The following is a 24,697-nucleotide window of genomic DNA, read 5'->3' as shown; positions in this document are numbered from 1 at the left end:
CGTCTTTTAATTCCATGATATTAAAATCAAGCAAGGTTTGTTTTAATTGAATTATATAACGATGTTTATGCACTTATAAATCAAAATATAAATGTCATACCAATGATACTAATAAGATAAGTAACGGAAACTTAGCTGTGGGATTGATTGGTCATGAATCTCCTCGCATCCTCGTATCTGGCATTGTCATGATCCTTTTCACCTTGCTCTGATACCACTACTACAAACGGGAGCGTGGCTGCCCTACGAAATACCCGAAATAGCATACTACAAACCATAAAACGGACTAATTGACATACGTGGCAACCACATAGACGCATAATCGCGAGATACACGAACAGAAGGAGACAGAGTGCGAGAGAGAAGCAATAGGGCGCATGCACACGCACCTCTTAGAATGGAGTGCTATGCCGGCACGCGAGAGAGAAGAGAGGAGAGGTGAGAAGAAGAACGCATACACTGGGTGCAATCTCCCCCCGTGCAAGAGTGACCATTTCCCTCTTGCACGTATTTGTTATATAGATTTCTTGAATGGTCAAATTGGTTACAAACTGGCCGGCCAGTCATAAATGGCCAAAGCTCATAAAGAGCACTTGAATAATAAAATGTACATAAAATATGATATCCTTTTGCAATAGCTTAGCTCGGTCAAGCCTTTTCCACCTGTCATAGCTGCAATAAATAATAAGATATCAATTCCATAACACATAAAAGTCAGAGTCGAGTAGCTAAGCCACAAAATGAGTGAGGTGTTAGTCCCAAAGCTTCAAGTAATATTCTCCGTGGTCTAAGCGTCTTAGCTATTCTAGGTACTGCTCAAGCTGGAAGAGTTGAGCATATTTACATTGTATCGCTCATGTTGGTATAGGTGAGCAAAAGAGTCGAAGTCTAAGTACTTAAGTCTGGTGAAGTGAAGTAGAAGGTCCAAAAGACACTCACGTACTAAGCACAGTGAGATACGAGTGGAGAAGCTTCTACATCGACAACCCTTCTTGGAAAGGTGGAAGCTATTGAGACATCTTTTGATGTCACATGTGCTACATTTATTCCTCGAAACACCCATCATCTCCTTCTTTCACATTGCATGCTTTTGTTGACAAATTTCTCATATGCATATAGAGTGTCCCATAATTGACACTTGCATCAGGCACTCTTTCCGTGTTTCACCCAAGCACTCACCTTTCATGAACATGTACTTCACGTTCAACTGCTCAACTCTAATAAGAGCATATACCAAAGGCATTTTTTTTCCCACCGGGTTTTTTTCCTTTGGTCATCCAGGTTTTATACCTTAATCTAAAGACACCTATCACCATCCTCTTGTACATATTCCTTCTACACCAACAATAAGGAAATGCTACTCAAATCAATTGACAAATGAATTGGAGCACCAATTTCATATCATAGCATACTTCTCCTCAATGGCGAGTCGAAGAATGGCCTACAATGACAAAGTTGCACACAACACTAACAACATGATTGCACAGGAACAAAGAAGTCCCCAATGAAGAAGAGCAGACATAAAAGTAATCAAAGTCCATCTCAAAAGCTGAATGGTTATGATGATAGATGTCCGCTCTAATGGATCATAGTTCTTGACATTGTGGTTCGACAAAGTTACAAGCAGTGCAACAGATGAAGCCAAAACGACAGTAAAGACCACATCGCCATCGACAATCAGGTCATGTCGAGGACGACATGAACGCGGAAGGGGGGAATGTTGACCGTTGGGTCAACAACACAACATAACTCAATTTTCGTACCAAAGTCTTATCTTTTGCGAGTTATGATATGCTGCGGATTATGGCTATAAATGTCATTTGTAATGAGTAGTTATTCTAGTTTCAGAAGCCAGGGTGCAATGGGACTTCCAGATTGTAAATACAAAGCTATTTGACCCTTTCAACCCCATTTTTGGTTAAACCTAAGGTAGCCTTAGTATATAAGGTACCTAGGTCATTTTGTAAAGGGAACTTTAATCATAATCAAAACTTTAGCGCTGCCGTCTACTGTGTGTGAGAGAGAAAGAGAGTGAGCGTGAGCTTTATCCTCTCGCTACGTCCGGCTCGCTCAACACATTGGAGATCCGACTGCACCATTGTTGTAGGCTTGAGGAGAGCTACGCGACAACGCTAAGCATTCCACGCGAGATGAAGCGCACACGCCGACGCATCTACGAGCTATTTGTGGCCGTAAGTGTATCAAACGATGTATGTTTTCTGCGTGCTAGTAGTCTATAGAATCGTGGCGACATAAGCTACGCATAGGTACTCATAAATTTCAATTTCAGACACTTTCAAAATTCTTCTCTATCATCCCACGCGTTTTCTGCAGATGGGTTTAGAGTGAGGGTTTTGAGTGTAGAAGCTTAGGAACATGTGTATCTTAGTGAGGGGATGCTGTTCCTTAAGTTTCGTACGAATCTGACATGATTAGGTGAGTTACCTTCCGTATGTGTGTATGTGGCTAGGTGGTGTAGCTGAGAGCAGTGAGGTTCTTGATTGTGGTTTAGTTGGCCTTCCAGAGTGTTGTATGTGTAGGATGGTCTCAGCCTGACAAGCTAAAGAGATTTCCTCCGTGTGCCTATCGTGTCATATGTGTCCTCGATTGTCATTATGTTGATCTAGGTAGTGTTTGCATGCACTTCATGGGTGTGTGAGTCGCTCCCGCAACACCCTATGGAGGCATCAAAGCAAAAACAAAGACTACCAAGCTGGTTATGATTAGGTGTAGGGTTGAAAATTGAAGGACTTACCTTGCTAACAATATGAAGGTCTCTCTTGTGCACTTAATGTCATATGCTATCCATGCTGTCCTTAAGAAGGTGAAACTCATAGGCTCTTTTTCATATCCAGGTAGAGGATCTCACTTGAGCTTGTGAGTTTCAAGTTTTGCAGGCAATAAGTTTGCCAACTAGGGAGCCTCTCAAGGCCCTTTCATAAAACACTTTTTTCACGTTGTCAATATTTCATCTCATAGATAAGCTTGTTTTCAAAACCTATAACACTTTAACCAAACCATTTGGGGAGAAAAATATGTTTGAACTATTTTTAGAGGGGAATAACATGCAATTCTATCATTATCTGAACTAATTACTTAAGTGTGCCCACAAATTTCACTTTAATAGGTATGTACTTAAATGAGTCTGTGTGCCCTTTTGGTGCATGTAAAACTTGCTTAGTACAAATGATAAGTTTCGATAAGCACCCAACAGGGCATGCCAAACTACCAAACAACCCGAAGAGGGCATGTCCTGAATCAGACGTACCGAATTTTCAAGGTGCTCTGCGTGCCCGAAAAGGTCAATCATGCAGGTGTAGATCTCTAATCTGGCTTCACTCCATACTTACTGCCCTAAATGACTGCATGCATTAAGCAAGCAAGTAAGCGTCCCTGCATCACGGGCAATGCCCTCAAACTGCATGCATTCAAAACAGTTCAAAGCTTGCTCACCTTGGCCCTGTCGAACATATCCTGCATTCAAAACAGTTCAAAGCTTGCTCACCTTGGCCCTGTCGAACATATCCTGCAATTAGTGCATTCCAAGAGGTAGCATTCCGAGAAGGGAGCTCCTTCACCACGTGATGTGCTTTCACAAGAGGACCAAACTTAACATACATATCAACAAGAGCACTACCAAGCAGAACATCATTTTGCAGCATCCCTTGGTTCGCAATCTCGTCATGAATTTGTTTCCCCTTGCCAGTGGCTCCTAGGATGCCACAAGCTTTCAAAATGCAAGAATAGGTCATTGCATCGAGGTATACACCCTCATCTTGCATGCGATTGAAAGTATGCAATGCTTGCTCACCTTGGCCCTGTTGAGCGTACCCAGTGCATCGATTAGTGCATTCCAAGAGACAAAATCCCAAGAAGGAAGCTTCTCAAGCACCTGTTGGGCCTTCTCAAGAGCACCGCACTTGGGATACATGTCCACAAGAGCATTGCCAAGCATAATATTATTTCTCAACCAGCCCTGACTCACAATATCCTCATGCATTTCTTTCCCCTGCTCATCAGCTTGCATGGAATCATAAGTTTTCAAGATGCGAGCATAGGTTATTGCATTAGGAAAAATGCCCTCACTCTGCATGCGCTTGAAACAGTTCATTGCTTGCTCACCTTTGCCATGTTGAGTGTATCCTGCAACTAGTGCATTCCAAGAAACAACATCCAGAGAGGGAAGCTAATCAAGCACTTGTTGTGCCTTTGCAAGAGCATGGCACTTGGCATACATGTCCAAAATCGCATTGCCAAGCACATCTTTTTCCAGCAACCCTTGTCTCACAATCTCATCGTGAATTCTTCACCCTGGTCAGCAGCTCCTATGGTGCCACAGGCTTTCAAGATGCAAGCATAGGTAATCGCATCTGGAGAGAAGCCTTCAAAGTTCACCTTGCATGCATTTGACACAGTTCAATGCTTTTTCGCCTTCCTCTTGTTGGGCATATCCTGTTATTAGTGCACTCTAGGACACAACATCCCGTATAGGCATCTCCTCAAGTAGACATTGTGCTTTTGCAAGAGCTCCACACTTTGCATACATGTCAACCAAAGCAGTGTCAAGCACAATACTATTTTCAAGCAAGCCCTTTCTTACTATCTCATCATGAATTTGTTTACCCTTTTCAATGGCTTGCACAGAGCTACAAGCTTTCAAGATGCAAGCATAGGTCGCTGCATCTGGAAGAACGCCCTCACATTCCATACTCTTGAAACAGTTCAATACTTGCTCACCCTCTCCTTTTTGGGCATATCCTGTGATTAGTGCATTCCAAGGGACAACATCTTAAAAAGGAAACTCCTCAAGAACTCGTTGTGCCTCTGCAAGACCACCACACTTGGCATACATGTCCACAAGAGCAGTACCAAGCACAACATTTTTCCCCAGCAACCCGTGTTGCGCAATTTCATCATGGAAGCTTTTCCCATTTTCAATATCTCCTACAATGCCACAGGCTTTCAAGATGGAAAAATGGGTTACTGCATCTGGAGATAAGCCCTCAGCTTGCATGCGTTTGAAACAATCCAATGCTTGCTTACCTTGGCCATGTTGGGTGTATGATGTGATAAGCGAACTCCAAGAAACAACATCCCAAGAGGGTAGCTCCTCAAGCACATGTTGTGCCATCTCAAGATCATTGCACTTGGCATACATATCAACCAAAGTAGTGCAAATGACGAGGACAAGGCACTCATAAAGACCACTCTTGGCCACCTCACTCAAGCCATCTCATACTTGAAAATTAGAAGTCATGTGCTCTTCTCCTCCTACGCTCGAAATGGTGCGTTTTTGTTATGTGTATATGTGTGTGTGTGATGATCTCACCCTCATCATCGGAGGTGTGAAACAAAAATCCTGATTGGTTGAGGATTATGCACAAAAAATGTTAGATCTAGCAGGTAGGTTGGATGCCAATGAGAGGCCCACTAATGAAACTCTGAGTGAGTACTTTTGTAAAGGATTGAGAAAGAACATGAGAACTTCAGTAGCAAGCAATGATATAGCTATTGGAGTAGGAGATTTCAATGATTTTGTTGTAGTAGCAACAAACAAAGAGAGCAGAAAAGAGAATGTGTACAAAATGGTCTAGCTCTAGCAAGAGAAAGAAGACTCATAAGCATGACAGAGATTTAGATACACATGAGGATTCTGAGACAGATTCAGACTCAGAAGGAGACTCATCTGATTCAAATACAGAGAGTGACTCTGATGATTTAAAGGATGAAGACAGAAAAAAGAAAAAGACAAGGAAAGCCAGAAAGGAAAGGAAGAAGAGTAAAATTAAGGAGAGAAAAGACAGAAAAAGAAAAAGGAAGGACAAAGAGGGTTCCAATGATCTAGGTAAACAGATAACTGCTACATTGAAGAATATGGGCATCTTTGCATCACAACAGAAGGAAAAGCCATTTTGCCAAATTTGTCAGAAACCATGCCATACAGACAGTTACTGTTGGTATAATCCAAGGAACAGGGCAAGCCCAGGGGAGTTAGCACCTAAGGGAATCCAACCAGCAGCTAATTCGCTTGCTCCAGACAGAAACAGAGTAATGAGAGTACCATCAAGGAGATTTCTAGCAAGGAAAAACTGGGGTCCACCACCACCACAAGGAGGGTGTAACATGAACACTGCTCCATGTACCTTTTATGGAGAACTAAATCACGGGCAAGGTCCCAACTGTCCTCTTTGGTGTAAACACAGGAATGAAAGAGGCATTCCAATTGTTAGATTTACTGATAATCAAAGGCAACCTGATGAGAATGCACATCAACAAAACAGGCCTCCACAAGCAAATGTTGTGCTAGTGGAAGAACAGGAACCAGGTTCTGATTCTGTAATAGAGGGACAAAATGACGAGGATTTTAGAGTCTTACATGTTCAATGTGATTGTTCCCAATGCAAACAGAAGGAAGTGGTTGTGGAAAGACCTGTCATCACTGTGTTAAACAGTGACAAGGTCAGGAAAACAATATCAACCAGATAAGGAGGTAAAAGATAGGGTGATGAAAGATCCCAAAGTTTGGGAAGTACAAAAATAGGTCAGACAGGGTTGTTTGAAGGAGATTCAAAAGACTCAAAAAGATACATCTCCAAAACAAGGGACAGTACTGCCACCTGTACTGTTTTCTCAAAAGAAGGAGAATATAATAAGGCAAACTCAGGTGGAGCAAGGAGAGAAGAAGAACTCTTTGTTTTTAACAAACACCATGATTAGCTTGGATCACATTTTGAGTCTAGTACCAGAATTTAAGAAACAGATTTTGAACAAATTTGCACAGGAGGATGGAGTGAAGCAGGAACCAGAAATTTGTCATGTACAACTAGAAGATATTGATTACAGGGTGCCAAGAATGCATGTGCAATATCAGGAAGAAGAAATTGCAGGAGTACAGTTGGATGGAGGTTCTGGAGTAAACATCTTACCAAAATCCATGTACAGAAAGTTGAAATTGTCAACATTGGAGGAATTTCATTTTCAATTAAAGATGGCTGATCAGAGGAGGATTCAACCTCTAGGCATTCTTAGAAATCACGAGATTTACATTTCAGGTTTTCTGTGTTACTTTCAAGTTTCTCAAGATGGATGAAGGAGACAGTCCATATCCTTTGTTATTAGGGAGACCTTGGTTGAAGATAGCAAAAGTCAAGCAAGATTGGGGAGCACAGAGAATTACAACCAGAAAGGGTAAAAAGAAGGTGAAGATGAATATGGTGGCAACAAAGATTCTACCTAAATATGCTAGAGCTCTGTATGCTCAAGGTATCAATATGGTTGATGAAATAGGGGATGATGAGTTCCTTCAGGTTAACAGTTCTATGGTTCCAAAATTGAAAATTGATGTCGCAAACATTGTGGATCAGTATAAGTCCAAGAGAAAGCATGATAATTATACAAAATAGGATGTTAGGTCAAAACATGAAACAGAACAGGAACACAAAGATGACTTGATGATAGGAGAGGATGAAAGACTTCATATTCAGCAGATTATACAGGCTAAATAGTCTTTTGAGGAACATATGTCTAAGTTGGCTAGAGTTAAAGAAGATGACTTACAAGAGCTTAACCTGGGAACACTTTAGAAACCAAAGACAATTAAAATTAGTGTGCATGTAGAGGGACAATTCAAACAAGAATTGATAGAGCTTGCAGGAATTCAAGGACATATTTGCATGGAATTATACAAATATGAAAGGGGTGGATCCAAGATTCTGTATGCATAAAATTAATTTGTAGAAAGATGTTGTTCCTGTTGTATCTCAGAGATACATGATGAACCCTAACTATGCAAAGACTGTCAATGGATAAGTTGTTGAAAGTTAGATTCATTTACCCAATTGAACAGGTCACATGGTTATCACCTATTGTGATAGTTTCAAAGAAAAATGGAAAATTAAGGATCTGTGTTCATTACAGAAAACTGAATGCAACCACAAAGACAGATCCATTTCCTCTCTCTTTCCAGGATACATTGTTGGATGCAATTGCAGGTCATCAAATGTATAGTTTTCTTGATGGTTACAATTGATATAGCCAAATTTTGATGGCACCTGAAGACAGGGACAAAACAAGTTTTGTGATAGAATGGGGAGTATATGCAAGCAATGTTATGACATTTGGAGTGATGAATGCCCCACTAACTTTTCAGAAGTGGGTACAAGAATAATTTGCTCCATTTTTTACTACATTCATGAGGGTGTTTTTGGATGACTTCAGTGTATTTGGAAAGAGGTCAGAGCATCTTTCCTATCTCATGCTATGTTTTGAAAGATGCAGATTTTGTAGGATGTTTGAGTATGCAAAGGAAAAATCGTTGTCTTTGCATTTAGCAGAAACTAAAGGACAGAAAGCAACCAAAGTTCCTATAGTAGGGAAAGGAAAGAAGGAAGTATAGAATGTGGAGCCATTAGATGATGAGCCTCTTGTGAAGAAATCAAAGACAGAAGGGGGGTTCAGGAAGATAGAAAGGATTCAAAACAACTAGTAGTAAAAATAGATACAGATATTGTTAAAGATATGTTGGATATGGGCTTCAAAGCTATAGAAGTGGAAGCAGGCATACAACAGAGTTGGGGAAAAATTATGCAAGAAGATGTATTTCAGATATCTTTGAAAGATGCAGTGCCACTTTCTGCTTCAAAGGTCAAGGAACCAAGTGTGGAGAAGAAGACTATGAAAGTTGAGAAGAGAAAATTGAATCTGTTTGCTGATATTCCAGGAAGTAGTAAAAATGTGCATTTAGGTTTATTTGAATTCTCATTTCCTTGTCATTCTACATTGCAAAAAAGGATATAGAGGGTATTGGGAAATTTTCAAAACCAAGACATTATACAGAAGTTATGAGAGGTTTGGAGAATGCAATGTTTTTTCTCAATAAGAGGGAGGATTGTATTGATGAGATGAAACAGACAGAGGAGAGATTAATAAAGGAGAAAAAGGAGTTAGAAGTAGCTTTGCAGAAGCATACTTCAAAACAGGAAAATTTTCTACAGTTAGAGAAATTGGAACAACTGAAGAATAAGGTGAACACCTTTATGCAGTCCAAGGAGAATGAAATTAATGATGTGAAGAGACAATTGGCAGAAGCACAGTTGAGGTCTACAACTGTTAAGCAGTGGATAGAAGAGGACAAAAGTAGATTCATGACAGAACTCAATGTTTTGGCAGAAAATTATTTCACTTTGCAGAGAAGTTGTTGAGTTCAGTTGAAAAGCAGCTGAAACATACTGTTTACAGATGATGTGGAAGTAGATGGTATATTTGTTTCTCACAAATTATTTAATACCACGATGGAAGATGTTGTAAGTATAGGCCAAAATGTCTGGAAAATGATTCAGCAAAGATTAATGGCAGTTATTCAACGACCTTACTAGATGTTCAAACTAGAAAAGGCAGAAGAAGAAAATAATCTATCTTTGAGTTGCAGATGAATAAAGACGAATTTCAAAGGCTTGGGTTACAGATGGAGTTAGAAATCAAGGAGAAATATATGTTGGAGTAAAATTTGAGAAAGATGGAGGAAGTGAAGATGGATGTGCCAGTTAGGATGCATACAGGTGAAAAGTCAGTAAAGGAGGACTTTGATAGGTTAGTAATTGTTCTGTAAAAAATCATTGAAAGGGAGGAGCACAGTGAGAAGCCAGAAGTTCATAAAGATTTGGATGCAGATTGGGATGATACTTGTACAACGCTGGATATTTACAGGCAAATGCAGGTGAACAAGAGTGATCAGAAGACAGATGTGCTTGCAGAAGCAAAGAAAAAGAATGAAATACTGCTTACAGATGATGCTGAGTAAACAGAGGAGGAAGATAAGTATAAAGAAATCAAGGACAGGACAGAGGATCTGTTGTTGATAAAAACAGATTTGAAGGAGCTGGAGACAATGGCAATGGCAGGAAACACTGAGGAAATATTGAAAGAGGTGTTAGAAAATCATCTAGGGGATGATAATGTATTAGCAGATTGAAGCCCACAAACAAACACCGAGGGGAAAAAAAACAAAACAAGGCCAAAACAAATGACATTGATTTGTTGTTTTTCTGATTTTCTGGAAAGTACTTTTTGTAAGTTGAATTTGATTTCAGTCACTATACTTTGCTGGACAAGGAATTAGATGTTCTCAAATTTTGGGATAACAGATCAAGGGATTTTCTTGTGTGGATTCAGGTCGCAAAATACTTTACCCACCACCGGGTGTGCCAGTGTTAAGGCAAAAAAGCACACCTAATACCTAATACTTAGTAATTAGATTATTTTGAATCTTAGGTGCTTTTGGAGATGTGAAAAGTCATATATCTATTTTGATTTATGTATTAAAGGGCTTTTTGCATCCTCTTGTAAGCACACCTTTTTTCAGAATATAAATGCTTAGTGCTTAAGACAAGACATGTTTCTCTATTTTTCTGTCTTTTTACATAGTAATCTATCTTATGAAACAGTAATCTGTCTTTCAATAACAGTGAATCAAGTATGCTAAATGTTGATGCTATGCTGGTTAGCAAGGATATGAATCATGGAAAATATGTGGAAATTTGTAATGTTGATTAGTATTTAGGGTGTAGTTAGTGTCCTAACACTAGCTCACTATTGTGAGCGAGTCCACTACATCTGTGTCTCATCTTCTTCTCCACTTCACCTCCACCGCACTCCATGCTTGCACGCTCTCGCACCTTCAATTGGTACTGGTATCAGAGCGGGTGGGAGGCTCTACAAAGCGTCGCAAGGCTGCACATGTCATTTTCTCATATCACCCTTGGTAAGCACATGAAGTGTAGCATAGGGTCTATAGATATACCCGTAGGGCTAGTTTGTGCTCATTTCAGGCCCTGTTTTGTCTTTTCCCATCTACTTGTAAATTATGTGATTTCTACATATTTGGGTCATTTGGCTACAAGTTACAGGTACAAGTGCTTACATAGAAGTAAATAGGTTACAGACTCTCTATTATAGGCTACAGGACACAGGTTGCAGATTCTGTACTTTGCAGATTTTGTTACAATTTCTCTGTCATGTGCAATTTGATGTATAAGATCTTGTGGGTCTAATTATCAAACAAACCGTCACTGCAGTTATAGCTACTATTATTGTGGTTGATGTATGATCTTATGAGGTTAATGTATTGATAGAATTTATGCATAGCCTTTGTAAGGGTCGTGGTGGTGAGGTTTTGTGAAATTGTCTGGTACCCAGAGTAGAAGCAGACTAGTTCGGTGGATTAGGTATTGGAGCGATCCCCGGACAATGTTAGGAAATAAGACGTAGCTAAATAGATAATTGAGTAGATTACTTAATGGAGAGAGACAAATTTATATACACGAGATTATAGAGTAGAGAGAGAGAGAGAGATAGAGAGAGAGAGTACACACGATATACGTGGTTCACCCAATGTGGGCTACGTCCACGGGAAAGCAGCCATTCAATGGCTTTAGTACTTCAAAACAAGAAGTAGTTTACAAAGGGATTATACCCTTAATGGAGCTCCCGCCTTGCTTCACTCTCACCACCTCACACTCACCTTGTTGCATCAACTTCACACACTATGAAATGTGTGTAGAAATGGCCTCCTTTTATAGGCCAAAAGGGCTGCCCTCTCTCATGAGAGGCAGCCATGTGTAGCCGCCCTTGTGTAGATAAGTCCAAATCGGACCCTCCAATCCGCCCATGTGTGGCCGCCCTTGAGAAGACAAGTCCGCTTTTGAATTCGGCCACCGTCCCTCGACCATTGACTTCCGACCACTGGCCACTGGCCATTGACTTCCGACCACCGGCCATTGACTTCCGACCACCGGCCATCGGCCATTGACTACCGGCCACCGACCAATCGACCGGTTGTATAGGACAAAAGGGCTGCCCTCTCTTATGAGAGACAGCCATGTGTAGCCGCCCTTGTGCAAATAAGTCCAAATCGGACCCTCCAATCCGCCCATGTGTGGCCGCCCTTGAGAAGACAAGTCCGCTTTTGAATTCCGCCACCGGCCATTGACTTCCGACCACCGGCCATCGGCCATTGACTACCGGCCACCGGCCAATCGACCGGTTGTTTTCCGACCACTTTCCGGCCGCCGTCCGGCCATAATATTCCGGCAAAAAAAAAGTCTCGGGGGCCTCCGCCCCCGAGGCCTTTAAAGTTGCCCCTGATTCTTGTCCGTGAAAATTTTGGTTTCCGGTGAGTGATTTTCCTTCACGCACGATGGCTTCTCCTCATAATGGGGGCCTTACAAATATGCGCTTTTACCACAGAAAATTACAAGAGTAAATCAGGATCCATACTTAACAATCTCCCACTTGGAGACTGATCTCCAAACCAAACCTATGACTGCTTTCCATTCTGGCTTCTTATCCTTGAATGCCAATTGAAGATGAGCAAAAGCTCAACTTCTCCTTGTTGACCACCTTTGTAAACATGTCTGCAGGATTTTCACTTGTATGCACCTTTCCTAGATTTAGTTGTCCCTCTTCCAAAAGAGTGCGTATGAAGGGATATCTCACCTCAATGTGCTTTTTCCTTGAATGAAAGGCTGAGTTCTTCGCAAGATGGATAGCGCTTTGGCTATCACTTGGCTATCACTGTACAAGACACAATTGTCTTGTTTGAATCCAAGCTCTTCTAAGAATCTGTGAATCCACAGAATTTCTTTGCTTGCCTCCGTCATTGCTACATACTCTGCTTCCGTGGTAGAAAGTGAAACCACTTTCTGCAGCTTTGAAGCCCAGCTTACTACTGTGCCTCCAACCGTGAACACATAGCCAGTAGTGCTCCTTCGAGTATCTTTGTCACCTGCCATATCTGCATCAGCATACCCTTCTAGAAAAATATCAGTTCCTCCAAAATACAAAGCATTTGTTGTTGTCCCTTTTAGATACCTAAGTATCCACTTCACAGCTTGCCAATGCTCTTTACTTGGGTTGTCCATGAACCTACTCACAACTCCCACTGCATGTGCAATGTCTCGCCTTGTCCAGACCATAGCATACATTAGAGAACCTACCGCTGTAGCATATGGAACTTTAGACATATAGGCTATCTCCTCTTGTGTCTTTGGACACATATCCTTCGTTAGTTTAAAATGACCAGCCAAAGGTGTAGAAACTGGTTTTGCAATTTGCATTGCAAACCTTTCTAGTACCTTCTTGATGTAATCTTCTTGAGATAGCTTTATTGTCTTCTTCGTACTGTCCCTTGATATTTTCATACCAAGTATCCTCTTTGTAGCACCTAAATCTTTCATTGAAAAAGATTTGGACAGCTCCTCTTTTAGGTCTTTGATGTCCTGCATGTTAGCACTTGCAATCAACATGTCATCAACATACAACATTAGAATGATGAATTTCCCATCTCCCAAATTCTCCGTAGACGCAGTGATCCGAGTTGCATCTTGTGAATCCATGATCCAACATCCATCGATCAAACTTCAAGTACCACTGTCTTGATGCTTGCTTTAAACCATACAAGCTCTTCTTTAATCTGCAAACCATTTTCTCCTTACCTTTTACTTCATACCCCTTTGGTTGAAGCATGTAGATTTCCTCCTCTAAGTCACCGTGAGGGAATGCCGTATATACATCCATTTGCTCGAGATTTAGATCATGAGCAGCCACAAGGCTTAAGACAAGCCTAATTGAGTTCATTTTTACAACAGGAGAAAATATTTCATTGAAGTCAATACCTTTCTTTTGAGAAAAACCTTTTACCACAAGCCTAGACTTGTACCTTTTCTTCCCACCTTCTTCTTCCTTTAGCTTGTACACCCATTTGTTTTGAAGTGCCCGCTTACCTTTAGGCAACTCAACCAACTCCCATGTTTGGTTGTGATGTAGTGAGTCCATCTCCACTTGCATGCTCTTCGTCCATTCTTCTTTGGATTCATGTTGCATAGCTTCTTCATATGATTCCGGCTCTCTAAAATCTGAGATCAAGAGATGGTTGAAGGAAGGAACAAACCTTTCTGGAGGTCTACTTGCTCTTGTAGATCTTCGGGGAATAGGTTGAGGCTCCTCATTTGGTTGACGTTGTTGCACATTGTCACCGTTTGCAGTCCTTGAGTCTTCACCGTCCTCAAGCTCCATGTACTCATCACCTGTTTCTTTTGTTTGTTTTCTTTCCAAGTAATATTTGTACATATTTTGTTCGTTAAAAATTACATCCCTACTCCTTAAGATTTTACCATCTTCACGATTCCATAGGCGATACCCAAAGTCTCCTTCTCCATAGCCAATGAAGAAACACTTTTTGGACTTTGCATCTAACTTTGATCTTAGGCTTCTATCTATGTGCATGAAAGCCTCACACCCAAACACTTTGAGAAATGCATAATTCACCGGTTTACCTGTCCATGCCTCTTCTGGAACTCCCCCATCCAATGCCGTTGAGGGTGACAGATTGATTTAGTACACAAACATACTTACAGCTTCCGCCCAAAGCTCAAGCGGTAGGCCTGCATGTAGCCGCATGCTTCGTGCTCGTTCCATGATTGTCCTGTTCATCCTTTTCGAAATCCTATTTTGTTGAGGTGTCCTTGGGGTTGTCCTTTGCCTATGAATGCCATTGCTAGCACAAAAGATTTCAAAAGCTTGGCTGCAATATTCGCCTCCATTGTCGGATCTGAGGCATTTAACCTTGGTACCTATTTCATTCTCCACAAAGGCTTTCCACCTTTGAAATATGAAAAATACATCGGATTTATTCTTCATGACATAAACCCATGTTTTCCCAGTTGCATCGTCTATGAATGTTACATAGTACAATGAGCCACCAAGTGATGGTGTACTTGTAGGACCCCAAACATCAAAATGAACCAACTCAAGTTTTTTATCTTTCATTTCCTAATTTTTGAAATTTTACCCTCTTTTGTTTACCATAAACACAATCTTCACAGAACTCTAAGTCCACTTCTTTCAAACCTGGCAGAAGCTTCTTTGTTTGAAGGATTTGCATTCCTTTGGCACTCATATGCCCAAGTCGGTAGTGCCACACCGCACTGTCAACTTCTGTAGTTGCTGCACAAGCTGAAGGTTGCGTGCTAACAGTACACAAGTAAAGTGTACCAACTTTTTCACCCTTGGAAACAACGAAAGATCCCTTTGAGATCTTCCACCGTTTGTTTCTGAATGCAATGTTGTGACCTTCATCGTCCAATTGTCCTGTAGAGATCAAATTTTTGCGAAGAGAAGGAACATGTCTAACATCTTTAAGCTTCCATTCATTTCCGTTAGCAGTTTTGACAGAAACTGTACCTTTGCCTACAATCTCACAAGCTTCATCATCTCCCAAGTATACATACCCAAAATTACCTTTGGTGTAGTCTTGGAAATGTTGCTTGTGTGGTGTCGCATGGAATGAAGCCCCGGAATCTACTATCCAGGAATTAGACACATTGTCTAATGAGAGAATTAGAGCATCTTGCTCTACTTTACCTGCCACATTGGCCTCCGATGTTGGCTTGTTGTCTTGAGACTCTGTCTCCTTCTTCTTCTTGGACCAGCAATCCTTCTTGACGTGGCCCTTCTTGCCGCAGTTCCAACATTCAAGAACTGACTTTGTGCGTGACTTGCTCCGCCTTGAGCGATCACGACCCTTTTGGTTTTTGAACCTCTCCTTAAGCCTTCCTCTTGTTTCCACTGATAGTGTAGCACTTGATGATTCTCCTATGCTTCTCCTTCGCATTTCCTCGCTTAGGAGAACACCCACAACATCATCAAACTTAAGAGTATTTGTGCCAGAGATAGAATTACTTACAGCCAACACAAGGCTGTCCCAACTATCCGGTAGAGATGATAGTATAAGGAGAGCTCGCACTTTGTCATCGAAATTGATTTTCACTGATCGAAGTTGACTTATGTTTGTGTTAAAGTCATTTAGGTGTTCTGCAACTGAACCATTCTCTGCCATCTTTAGATTGAATAAGCGCTTCATAAGAAATACCTTATTGGATGCCGATGGTTTCTCGTAGAAGTCGTCAAGTGACTTCATCAAGTCCTCCGTGGTCTTCATCTCCGAAACATTGAAGGCCACCGTTGACGCCAAGCTTAACCGGATTGTTCCCAGTGCCTTTCGATCAAGGACAATCCATGCTTCATCTGCCATTGTTGCGGGCTTCTTCGCAAGACCGCCTAGTGGCAAATAGAGGTCCTTTTGGTAGAGATAGTTTTCAATCTGCATCTTCCAACGTTGGTAGTTTTTGCCGTTGAACTTCTCAATCTTGAGCTTCCCTTCCTCCGCCATAACTCCCACTCAATTCAAGGAATCCTTTCCTTGAGATAATTTAGCTACGAGCAAACCTTGCTCTGATACCAGTTGTTAGGAAATAAGACGTAGCTAAATAGATAATTGAGTAGATTACTTAATGGAGAGAGACAGATTTATATACACGAGATTATAGAGTAGAGAGAGAGAGAGAGAGATAGAGAGAGAGTACACACGATATACGTGGTTCACCCAATGTGGGCTACGTCCACGGGAAAGCAGCCACTCAATGGCTTTAGTACTTCAAAACAAGAAGTAGTTTACAAAGGGATTATACCCTTAATGGAGCTCCCGCCTTGCTTCACTCTCACCACCTCACACTCACCTTGTTGCATCAACTTCACACACTATGAAATGTGTGTAGAAATGGCCTCCTTTTATAGGCCAAAAGGGCTGCCCTCTCTTATGAGAGACAGCCATGTGTAGCCGCCCTTGTGCGAATAAGTCCAAATCGGACCCTCCAATCCGCCCATGTGTGGCCGCCCTTGAGAAGACAAGTCCGCTTTTGAATTCGGCCACCGGCCATTGACTTCCGACCACCGGCCATCGGCCATTGACTACCGGCCACCGGCCAATCGACCGGTTGTTTTCCGACCACTTTCCGGCCGCCGTCCAGCCATAATATTCCGGCAAAAAAGAATATTCCGGCAAAAAAAGGTCTCGGGGGCCTCCGCCCCCGAGGCCTTTAAAGTTGCCCCTGATTCTTATCCGTGAAAATTTTGGTTTCCGGTGAGTGATTTTCCTTCACGCACGATGGCTTCTCCTCATAATGGGGGCCTTACAAATGTGCGCTTTTACCACAGAAAATTACAAGGGTAAATCAGGCTCCATACTTAACAGACAACCCCATTTTGTGCAGTGCGTCTACGATGTATGTTTTATGAGGCTAGTTCAGTGATGGTATTCTCTTGCTAATCTATCATTGAGGCATTGATACACTTTTATATGTATGCCCAGTTTGACAATGTATCAGAGATAGTGTGATGCGTGTGCAGTGGAATTTGACCAGTGATAGTGACAGTGAGTAGTGACTTTCTGTCAGTTTTTTGAGTTTTTTGTGCAGTTGAGCAAATTTGGTTTTCTTGCCAAAACTCTGCCCGTCTTCAGGTTCTGGCTATTCATTTTGTGGGAGCTTCTTTGTTGAGTTCTTGTTGTGATGTCATCTTCATCTGAGATCTCACTGATCAACATTGAGAAGTTGGATGGCACCAATTTCCCATTTTGGAAGGAGCAGATTTACAATATTTTGGTGCGAAAGAAGCAGGCCAGGCCCATAAAGTTAAAGGGCATCGAACAAGAAGGGATGTTGGCATGTATAGAGCATGGGCAACCTGAGTGTATTTTTTACCACTGTTGATGGGACACACATGTCTGGTGAGACAAAAAATCATTTTTTAAATTTTGATGGCTATAGGTTGTGGGAAATGGTCTCCTCTTTCCAATGATATCTTGAAGTCCTAAAATGGATGAGTTTTGTCTCCCCAAATGAGTGATTTAGTGTCACTTCTGACCTTCAACGTTTTTACCCTTCTTTGATGAAATGGATTCAAAATAAAGTGCAAGTTGGAAAACAAGATTAGAAAGGTGATGTACAGTATGAAGCATTTGAGGTCAAAATGATGAGTTTTGATGGGACATGCATGTCCCATGCAACTCATAGTAGAAAAATGATTTTTTCAATTTTTACCATTGCACGTTTTAGATCTTGTTCCCCTGATTTGAATGATATCTTGACCCCTAAAATGGGTGATATTCTACTTATTCTGCTTCTAACAAACATAAATATACATCTAATCTATGTAAAAACAATACTTAAATGGATAACAAAACAACAAAAACACAATGAAAAATGGTACGGAAAGATTGCTCCAAAGAGCTCATAAGAGTCCTAAATCCTAAATGATATGCATATGGAGTTTGATCAAGAAGGCAATGAGTGTCCCACACTCACTCCACTCCCTAATCCTAAGTGAAGGTCCTAGGTAATGCCCAATTCTCGGCTACCCTTGAGAGCCTTGGAACCCCGTTCCAACCTCTCCCCAGATAGTGATGAGTGATTCTCACCTATCTACACTAGATGAGAGCTAACTATGTGAATACTCTAATCTAAATATTGGCTCCTCGGTGCCATTGTTGTTAGTGGGTCGCCGCCACGCCAAGACAGACATCACTAAGCATAGCTTTAAGCATTGCTAATAAATTATCAATGCAAGGGAGCGACCTGATTAGTGCACAAAGGATACGAGGGTGTGTCAAAACCCATGGCATTCACATACACACAAAGAAGCTAGAGAACTACTTCTTGCATCATACACACATTTAAGTAAAGAGGCAACACCTAATGATTAACCAATTGATTAAGCATGCAATATGGAGAAATTCAATGTGTAATGACTTGTGGGTTCATACATTGGCAATAAGCAAGCATTAATGGTGATTATGGAAGCTTCACACATACTTTAACCTAGAGGGAAAGATAGAAAAATCCTTCAACCCACTACACATAAGCATATACTTTCACACTCTTTAGCAAGCTAAAGCTACACCATTCAAACACTTAAACATAATGGAAACACCCTTAATCCCCGATTAATCACACATTACAACTCTTTTACCTAGAGTGCCCACGAGTTAAAATCATCATTTCTTAACCAAAATCAATGAACTAAAGCTTGTACAATGAACAATAACAAGAGGGAAAGCCTTGCCTTGCATTAGAATGGAGGAATGTTACATAATATGCTCGTAGGAAGCGTCGCAAGAATCATCTTCTTCTCTTTGTATAAGCTCCTCTAGTTTTAGCTAAAGTGATCTCCCTAAAAACCCTAGAAATTGACTTATATACTTAGGGCTAAATGAGTGTGGGTTTCACATTGGGCTTAAAAATGGCTCTTGTTTATAAAGTAGAAGCCATTGCCCCAATTATAAAGGGGAACTATCATTACAAGGTTTTTTAGTCAAAAATAAACAAGTGGGTGTGGGAAAATTAAAATAGTCTTCATGTAGCTGATTCCTGCGTCCGCTCCCGCTTCTCTTCCGTCTTCCATTTCAATGCTTTGTGGTCCCATTGCATTCCCATAACATTCCATTTTTAGCCCATTCTTCTCCAAATACTCTGTATTTACTTTACCGTATTTCTCGAAACATGGCTACAGGACATTAATTAAAATGACCGCCTTTTCTGCTTTAGCTTCGTGTTGACTTCTTACAGTAGCTTCTATGTTGTTGACTTTTTGAAACAGATGCTTTGTCAAAAATTGAAATGGATGATTATACCATCATAAAGGATGGGGCAAGTATTGCCAAAGAATGTATGCAATATTTTGGGAAAGTTCTTAGTGATGCCCCAAAACATGATGATACTCATAGCGAGCTACTGCCACAATGCTTCAGTATATTGATTCATGTATTGAAAAATCCACATTTCATAGGCTTGAAGGACCTTTTGATAAAGATGAGATACTCTATGCATTAAGGCATTTCGGGAATGACAAAACCCCTATTATGGATGGTCTTTCTAAGGAATTCATGCTCACTTACTGGAATGATATTTTTGATATGGTTGTGGATATAATCAATGAGGTGTGGACCAAGCAATACATCTATCCAATATTGAAGCAAGGGCTCAACAAACTTTTACCCAAGTAAGTATTTTGTTCTAAATTAACTCATTGGAGACCCATCACAATGATGGGCATCATTTATAAATTTTGGCCGAAGAAATTGCTCTCAAAATTGGACCTTATCTCACGAAGTACATTCATACTAGCCAATCTAGCTTTGTGGGAGGTAGATCAATATATGACAATATTCTTGTTGTGTAACTAGGAATGAAACATGCTCAGAATTTTAAGCAACAAATGGTGATGCTACAACTAGATTTTTCTAAAGCCTTTGATTTTATCAAGTGGGATTTTATTCATAATGTATTGTCTAAAATGGGGTTTGGGGATAAGATTTTCAACATCATCTACTTCATAATGTATTGTCTAAAATGGGGTTTGGGAATAAGATTTTCAACATCATTTGCTTTCTTGCTGAAAACTCTTAGTCTAACATCATCATGAATGGTAGGCTCACTAGTTTATTGATGTCAAAAGATCAACTAAACAAGGTTGTCCCCTCAGCCCTTTACTGTTTGTTGTGGCCACACACTCATTATTCTATCTACTTGAACAGCTTGCTGATTCAGGGGAGCTGCATGGTTTAAAGATTCATAATAAAAATATGCTTGGTCTTGGATTTATAGATGATAGTTTGTTGTTTTTAAAAGCATGTAATTTGAATGTTGATGATTGCTTAACTCTGTTACAATTGTAGTGTGATGCTGTGAGACTATCTCTAAATCTACTTTGATCAATTTATCTGTTTCATCCTACCACAAAATACCCCATAAAGAAATATCATTAGATTTCGAGGAAAACCAATGGGAAAAAAGTCCTAGAAACCAAAATCAAAAGTGAACAAAGTAAGCTAAGATAAAAAAACTACTTCTAGAATCCATTTTTCAAATTCATCACCACACTAAATTCTAGAATAAGAGTGCAAAATATTGTTTGGTTAAAAAAAAAAGTGTTAATATGGGATTCTAGAATCCAAAGTCTAAAAAAAAGCTTCAATTGAAAAAAGAAGGCCATTAAACCATCAATAGTTTAAAACAAAAGTTTTGGACTTGACATGAGAAATCAAAATACGAAGATCTTTTGTAATGGGAAAATCCTGAGGCAAATGAGTTTAACAACTATCAAAGATATCTTAGAGAATTAGAGGTGTCACGGGATAGGGAATTTTTGCTCAACCCAACCATAATTTCACAAACACACGGCCAAGCCAGTCCTAGGTACACAATCAACATCCCCAGGTTCCATTCTATGGCACTATGTAGCCCAAGAGGAAGACAACATGTCGCATGAGTTAGTATCAACTAGATCTTATTAGGGAAACAAAATCCCCTCCAATCCATTAGCACTCAAGCCAATGGGAGAATATGCCACCAACTATGCTAATGAGGGTTTGAATTTAGATCACATGATCACTATGAATGCTCAAGCAATTATGCTCCTTACCAATGGAGGCTATAGGAAACAAGGAGGTCATGGCCAATAGAGATATTGGTGAGGTCCTAAGAGTCCCACCATTGCTAGAGTGTGTCTTGGATTGCTCGGCTAGAGATTTCCCTAGGAGAAGGGAAGACCACTCAGGACCGAGGGGGGCAAGTTTACCTAGGGTGCCCAAATACTATGAAGGTTGTGGCATTGACCATTTTTCTAAGGACTGCCCAAGAAAACCGCCTTGGATTGCTCAGTGAGAGATTGTCCTAGGAGAAGGGAAGACAACCTAGGATCGAGGGGGCCAAGTTTTCTTAGGGTGCCTAAATACTATGAAAGTTGTGGCATTCGGGAGGATGAGTGATAGTGAAAAAAGTGAATGAAACATTTCAATATATTTTTCAAGGTCTTGAAGAAAGGTTGACTAAGCAAATGGTCCTACCCCCAAAACTAAAAGAGTATCCTAACCCGATACAGGAAAAAGTTGAGCCTCTTAAGAATTACATCAAGATTTGAGATCTACAAATAAAATGGAGGGCCTACCACCTAACAACTATCGGGGAGTCATGTTTAGGAAACCAACCTTAGAAACCATTCCCAAAGTTCAAGATGAAGGAGATCGTAACTCCCCATCAACACCCAAATAAACAAGGGATGAAATAGAAACTTTCCAATCTCTAGGACAAGAAACAATGAAAGAATTATGGCAAGAGGTAAGAGAATAGAAGAAAGCAAGTGAAGAAGGGGAGAAAATAGCCTCCTTTTCCCAGAGTCATTATCTAGTCTACCTAATGTCATTGAGGAGATTCCAAGTGAAGCCCCTGAGAGACTAAGCCTAGGCAAAAGTGATGCGATTAACTCTTTGGCCACTTTATCATCATATGTAGGCAATTTTGAAGCACAATTTGAAATTTTGACAGAACCTAGCAAGCCTCAAAGATAATCATTAAGTAAAGGACCAAAAATCATGTTTGGGACATCTTGTCCATCCCAGTGTGACGATCACTTCGCCATTGACAGATTTATTGAAACACCAACATGAGTTATTACAGTAGATTCATGAGGCGCTCCAGTTTTGGCGGCTACCATTGCAGAGGATACGGCCAAAACATCGACATCTTCTCCTCTTCCAGAGAAGATTACATTCCATAAGTATGACGGTAAGATGGATGCCTTGGTAATTCACTCTTGGTTTCATCAATTTACTTCGTACTTTGCATTAACAAAAGATACAGACGCTCAGAAAGTTCTTCTTGCCCATGCTTCTTGAACTTGCTTCTATAATGGTCTTATAAATTTTTTTATTATTATTTTTAGGCACTTTGTCTTCTAAAAAACATAGAGAAAATGCCTACATTTTCATGCATTTGTGGCACCAAAAGAGCATTTCACTAGCATCTAAACAACAACGAGACAAGAGAAAAGCTTACTCTTCATTCAATTAGAGTGAAAATACATCAACAAAATCTATGGAAATCTTTCCTTTCTCTTCCACAGGATCTCTTTTGTGTACACATTTTCACTCAGATACATCCCCCTCAAACCTCATCTAAAGGAATAAAGGAAAGAGAATGGAAACCCTCAAAAACGTATCATCAAGTTAAAAAGGTTCCCCTCGGGCCTCAACAAAGTAAACAATATATGAAAAATGAGAAAAAGAGTGAGGGAAAGATATGTTGCTAGTACAGATGAGGAAAGGAATAAGTTTTATTGTTCTGAAGGATATATGGAAGAAATGGGCAAGCCCTCCTTTGAGTGTGACAACCAGATTTTAGAGTTAGCTGATGGGAATCTAGAGCATCCAATGGGAATTTTGCAAGATCTTACCATAGAATCCTATGGCGTTCAGTATAAGCATACTAATTATGTATTAGTAGAATTTGGTAAGAATCCTAATTATGAGATTATACTGGTGGGTAGACCTTTCATGAGGTAAATGAAAGTTATCCAGGATGAGGTTATGAATCGCTTTACCTATATGGCACAAGGACACCATCACGAGTAGATTTCCATAAGACTTTACTTATAGGGATGTGATCCAAATTCTAGTGGATAAATTTGATTCATACTCCTTTGAATTTTCTTTACCTTCAATGTTACAAAGTCTCTAGAAGAAGTTCAAGTGATTTGGATAACTAGATTTTCAAAAAGCCAAGTCAAGCGACTCTTTTGACTAACGTAAAGCATGTAGACCAGATCTTGAGTGAAGTAAGGACACTCCCACCCCCTTTCCCTAAGGATTTTATGGATTCCCATGAGTGGATGTAAATCTTGTCCACCATAGATGTATGCATCGTACCCTCAAGAATAAAAAAACTACGATGAGGATGTATAAGACATAATGCCCATTTGGATGATTAATTTGATTCATATGATCTAGATAGATGTGACTAAGTGCAAGAAACTGAGTACGGACTGAACAACGATGAGATAGTCCCTAAATCTAAATTAGAGAAAATCTGAATGCTGAATGCTACTACAAGAGCATGAACCGATTGAGCTTGATATCACTACAAGGGATCTCCAAGAAGTAGGAGAAAACAAAGGGAAAAACACAAATAAACACATGGTAAATCAAAGGGATAGAAGAACCACCAACGTTCTAAGGGAAAAATGAATATCTCTATCTTTTTGGAGCCCACAATTGCATCAAAGCTCATAAGTGGAAGGAATATTTAGGAGTGATCATAGAGTAATTAGCAAAAGTGGATATTTTAAATATATTTCTGGTTGGATGTGATTATATATCATTTTATAGAGTGACCTCTGTGAGGAAGTAAGTTGACATGGAAAAATAAGTCGACACTCATGTATGTGGACTCTCACCATGATGAAGTGACATGGATATATAAGAACTAAGTACCATTTAAAGTGACATGTAAATATAGGTAGGACTATGACTAGGAGACCAAATGACACATGGCACCATCTCAAGCTTTGGAGACGGCAAAACCTAATCCACCAAGGCCATGTAGATATTTCGGATAGATAAAAGAGGAAAAAAATCATTGTTTATAGCAAGATCTTTGTTTCACAAACATAATACACAAATCTTCATTACTCAGTTTAACCTAAAGATTTGTGTATTATGTTTGTGAGGTCGAGGTAGAGGAAGGGCGGCTAGAGCTCATGAAAATGGCCAAGGTGGTTGAGCTGCTACTACTACCTCCGACCAACAATTGCAGAGGAAGCAAATGAACGAGGAAGAGTTCACGTTGCAATTGATAATCCCGGGGCTCGAAATCAATATGTTGTTATACAAACTCCGGCTAATTATCAAGGTGTGTCATTTGAGCTTTTGATTGATTGTGGTAGTACTCATTCTTTTCTATCACCACGATGCTTGAGAAAGCTAAAGCCGAATCAGTTACCCACTAAACCTATGAAGGTTGAATTAGCAAAT

General features: G+C 40.2%; 2 protein-coding genes across 2 annotated transcripts; both read right to left on the bottom strand.

Annotated features, from left to right (window-relative positions):
• Window positions 1-3,346: 3,346 nt before the first annotated feature.
• LOC147456720 (pentatricopeptide repeat-containing protein At1g03540-like) lies at window positions 3,347-4,111 on the bottom strand. Its single transcript, XM_086513884.1, has 3 exons — window positions 3,832-4,111; window positions 3,506-3,712; window positions 3,347-3,474 (listed from the first exon to the last, which is right to left on the bottom strand). Exons 1-3 carry the CDS (start codon window positions 4,109-4,111, stop codon window positions 3,347-3,349), a joined length of 615 nt encoding a protein of 204 aa, XP_086370010.1.
• A 357-nt stretch (window positions 4,112-4,468) lies between these two features.
• On the bottom strand, window positions 4,469-5,158 carry LOC147456719 (pentatricopeptide repeat-containing protein At2g34400-like). Its single transcript, XM_086513882.1, has 2 exons — window positions 4,870-5,158; window positions 4,469-4,758 (listed from the first exon to the last, which is right to left on the bottom strand). Exons 1-2 carry the CDS (start codon window positions 5,156-5,158, stop codon window positions 4,469-4,471), a joined length of 579 nt encoding a protein of 192 aa, XP_086370008.1.
• Between the last annotated feature and the right edge of the window lie 19,539 nt (window positions 5,159-24,697).

This window comes from Adiantum capillus-veneris, chromosome 6 (genome assembly GCF_014529385.1).
Source record: "Adiantum capillus-veneris isolate H3 chromosome 6, ASM1452938v2, whole genome shotgun sequence".
NCBI classification, from domain to species: Eukaryota; Viridiplantae; Streptophyta; class Polypodiopsida; order Polypodiales; family Pteridaceae; genus Adiantum; species Adiantum capillus-veneris.
The sequence above is the reverse complement of the archived record's forward strand: the minus strand, read 5'-3'. Positions and strand labels throughout refer to the sequence as shown.

Excerpts from the sequence above, each read along its gene's own strand:
- LOC147456720 (XM_086513884.1), bottom strand. The coding sequence starts at position 4,111 with ATGAACTGTTTCAAGCGCATGCAGAGTGAGGGCATTTTTCCTAATGCA. Across the intron at positions 3,713-3,831 it reads TGCACTAATCGATGCACTGG|GAGCCACTGGCAAGGGGAAA; the intron begins GTACGCTCAACA and ends GTGGCATCCTAG. Across the intron at positions 3,475-3,505 it reads ATATGTTCGACAGGGCCAAG|GATATGTTCGACAGGGCCAA; the intron begins GTGAGCAAGCTT and ends TTTTGAATGCAG.
- LOC147456719 (XM_086513882.1), bottom strand. The coding sequence starts at position 5,158 with ATGTATGCCAAGTGCAATGATCTTGAGATGGCACAACATGTGCTTGAG. Across the intron at positions 4,759-4,869 it reads GGGGAAAAATGTTGTGCTTG|GATATGCCCAAAAAGGAGAG; the intron begins GTACTGCTCTTG and ends CACTAATCACAG.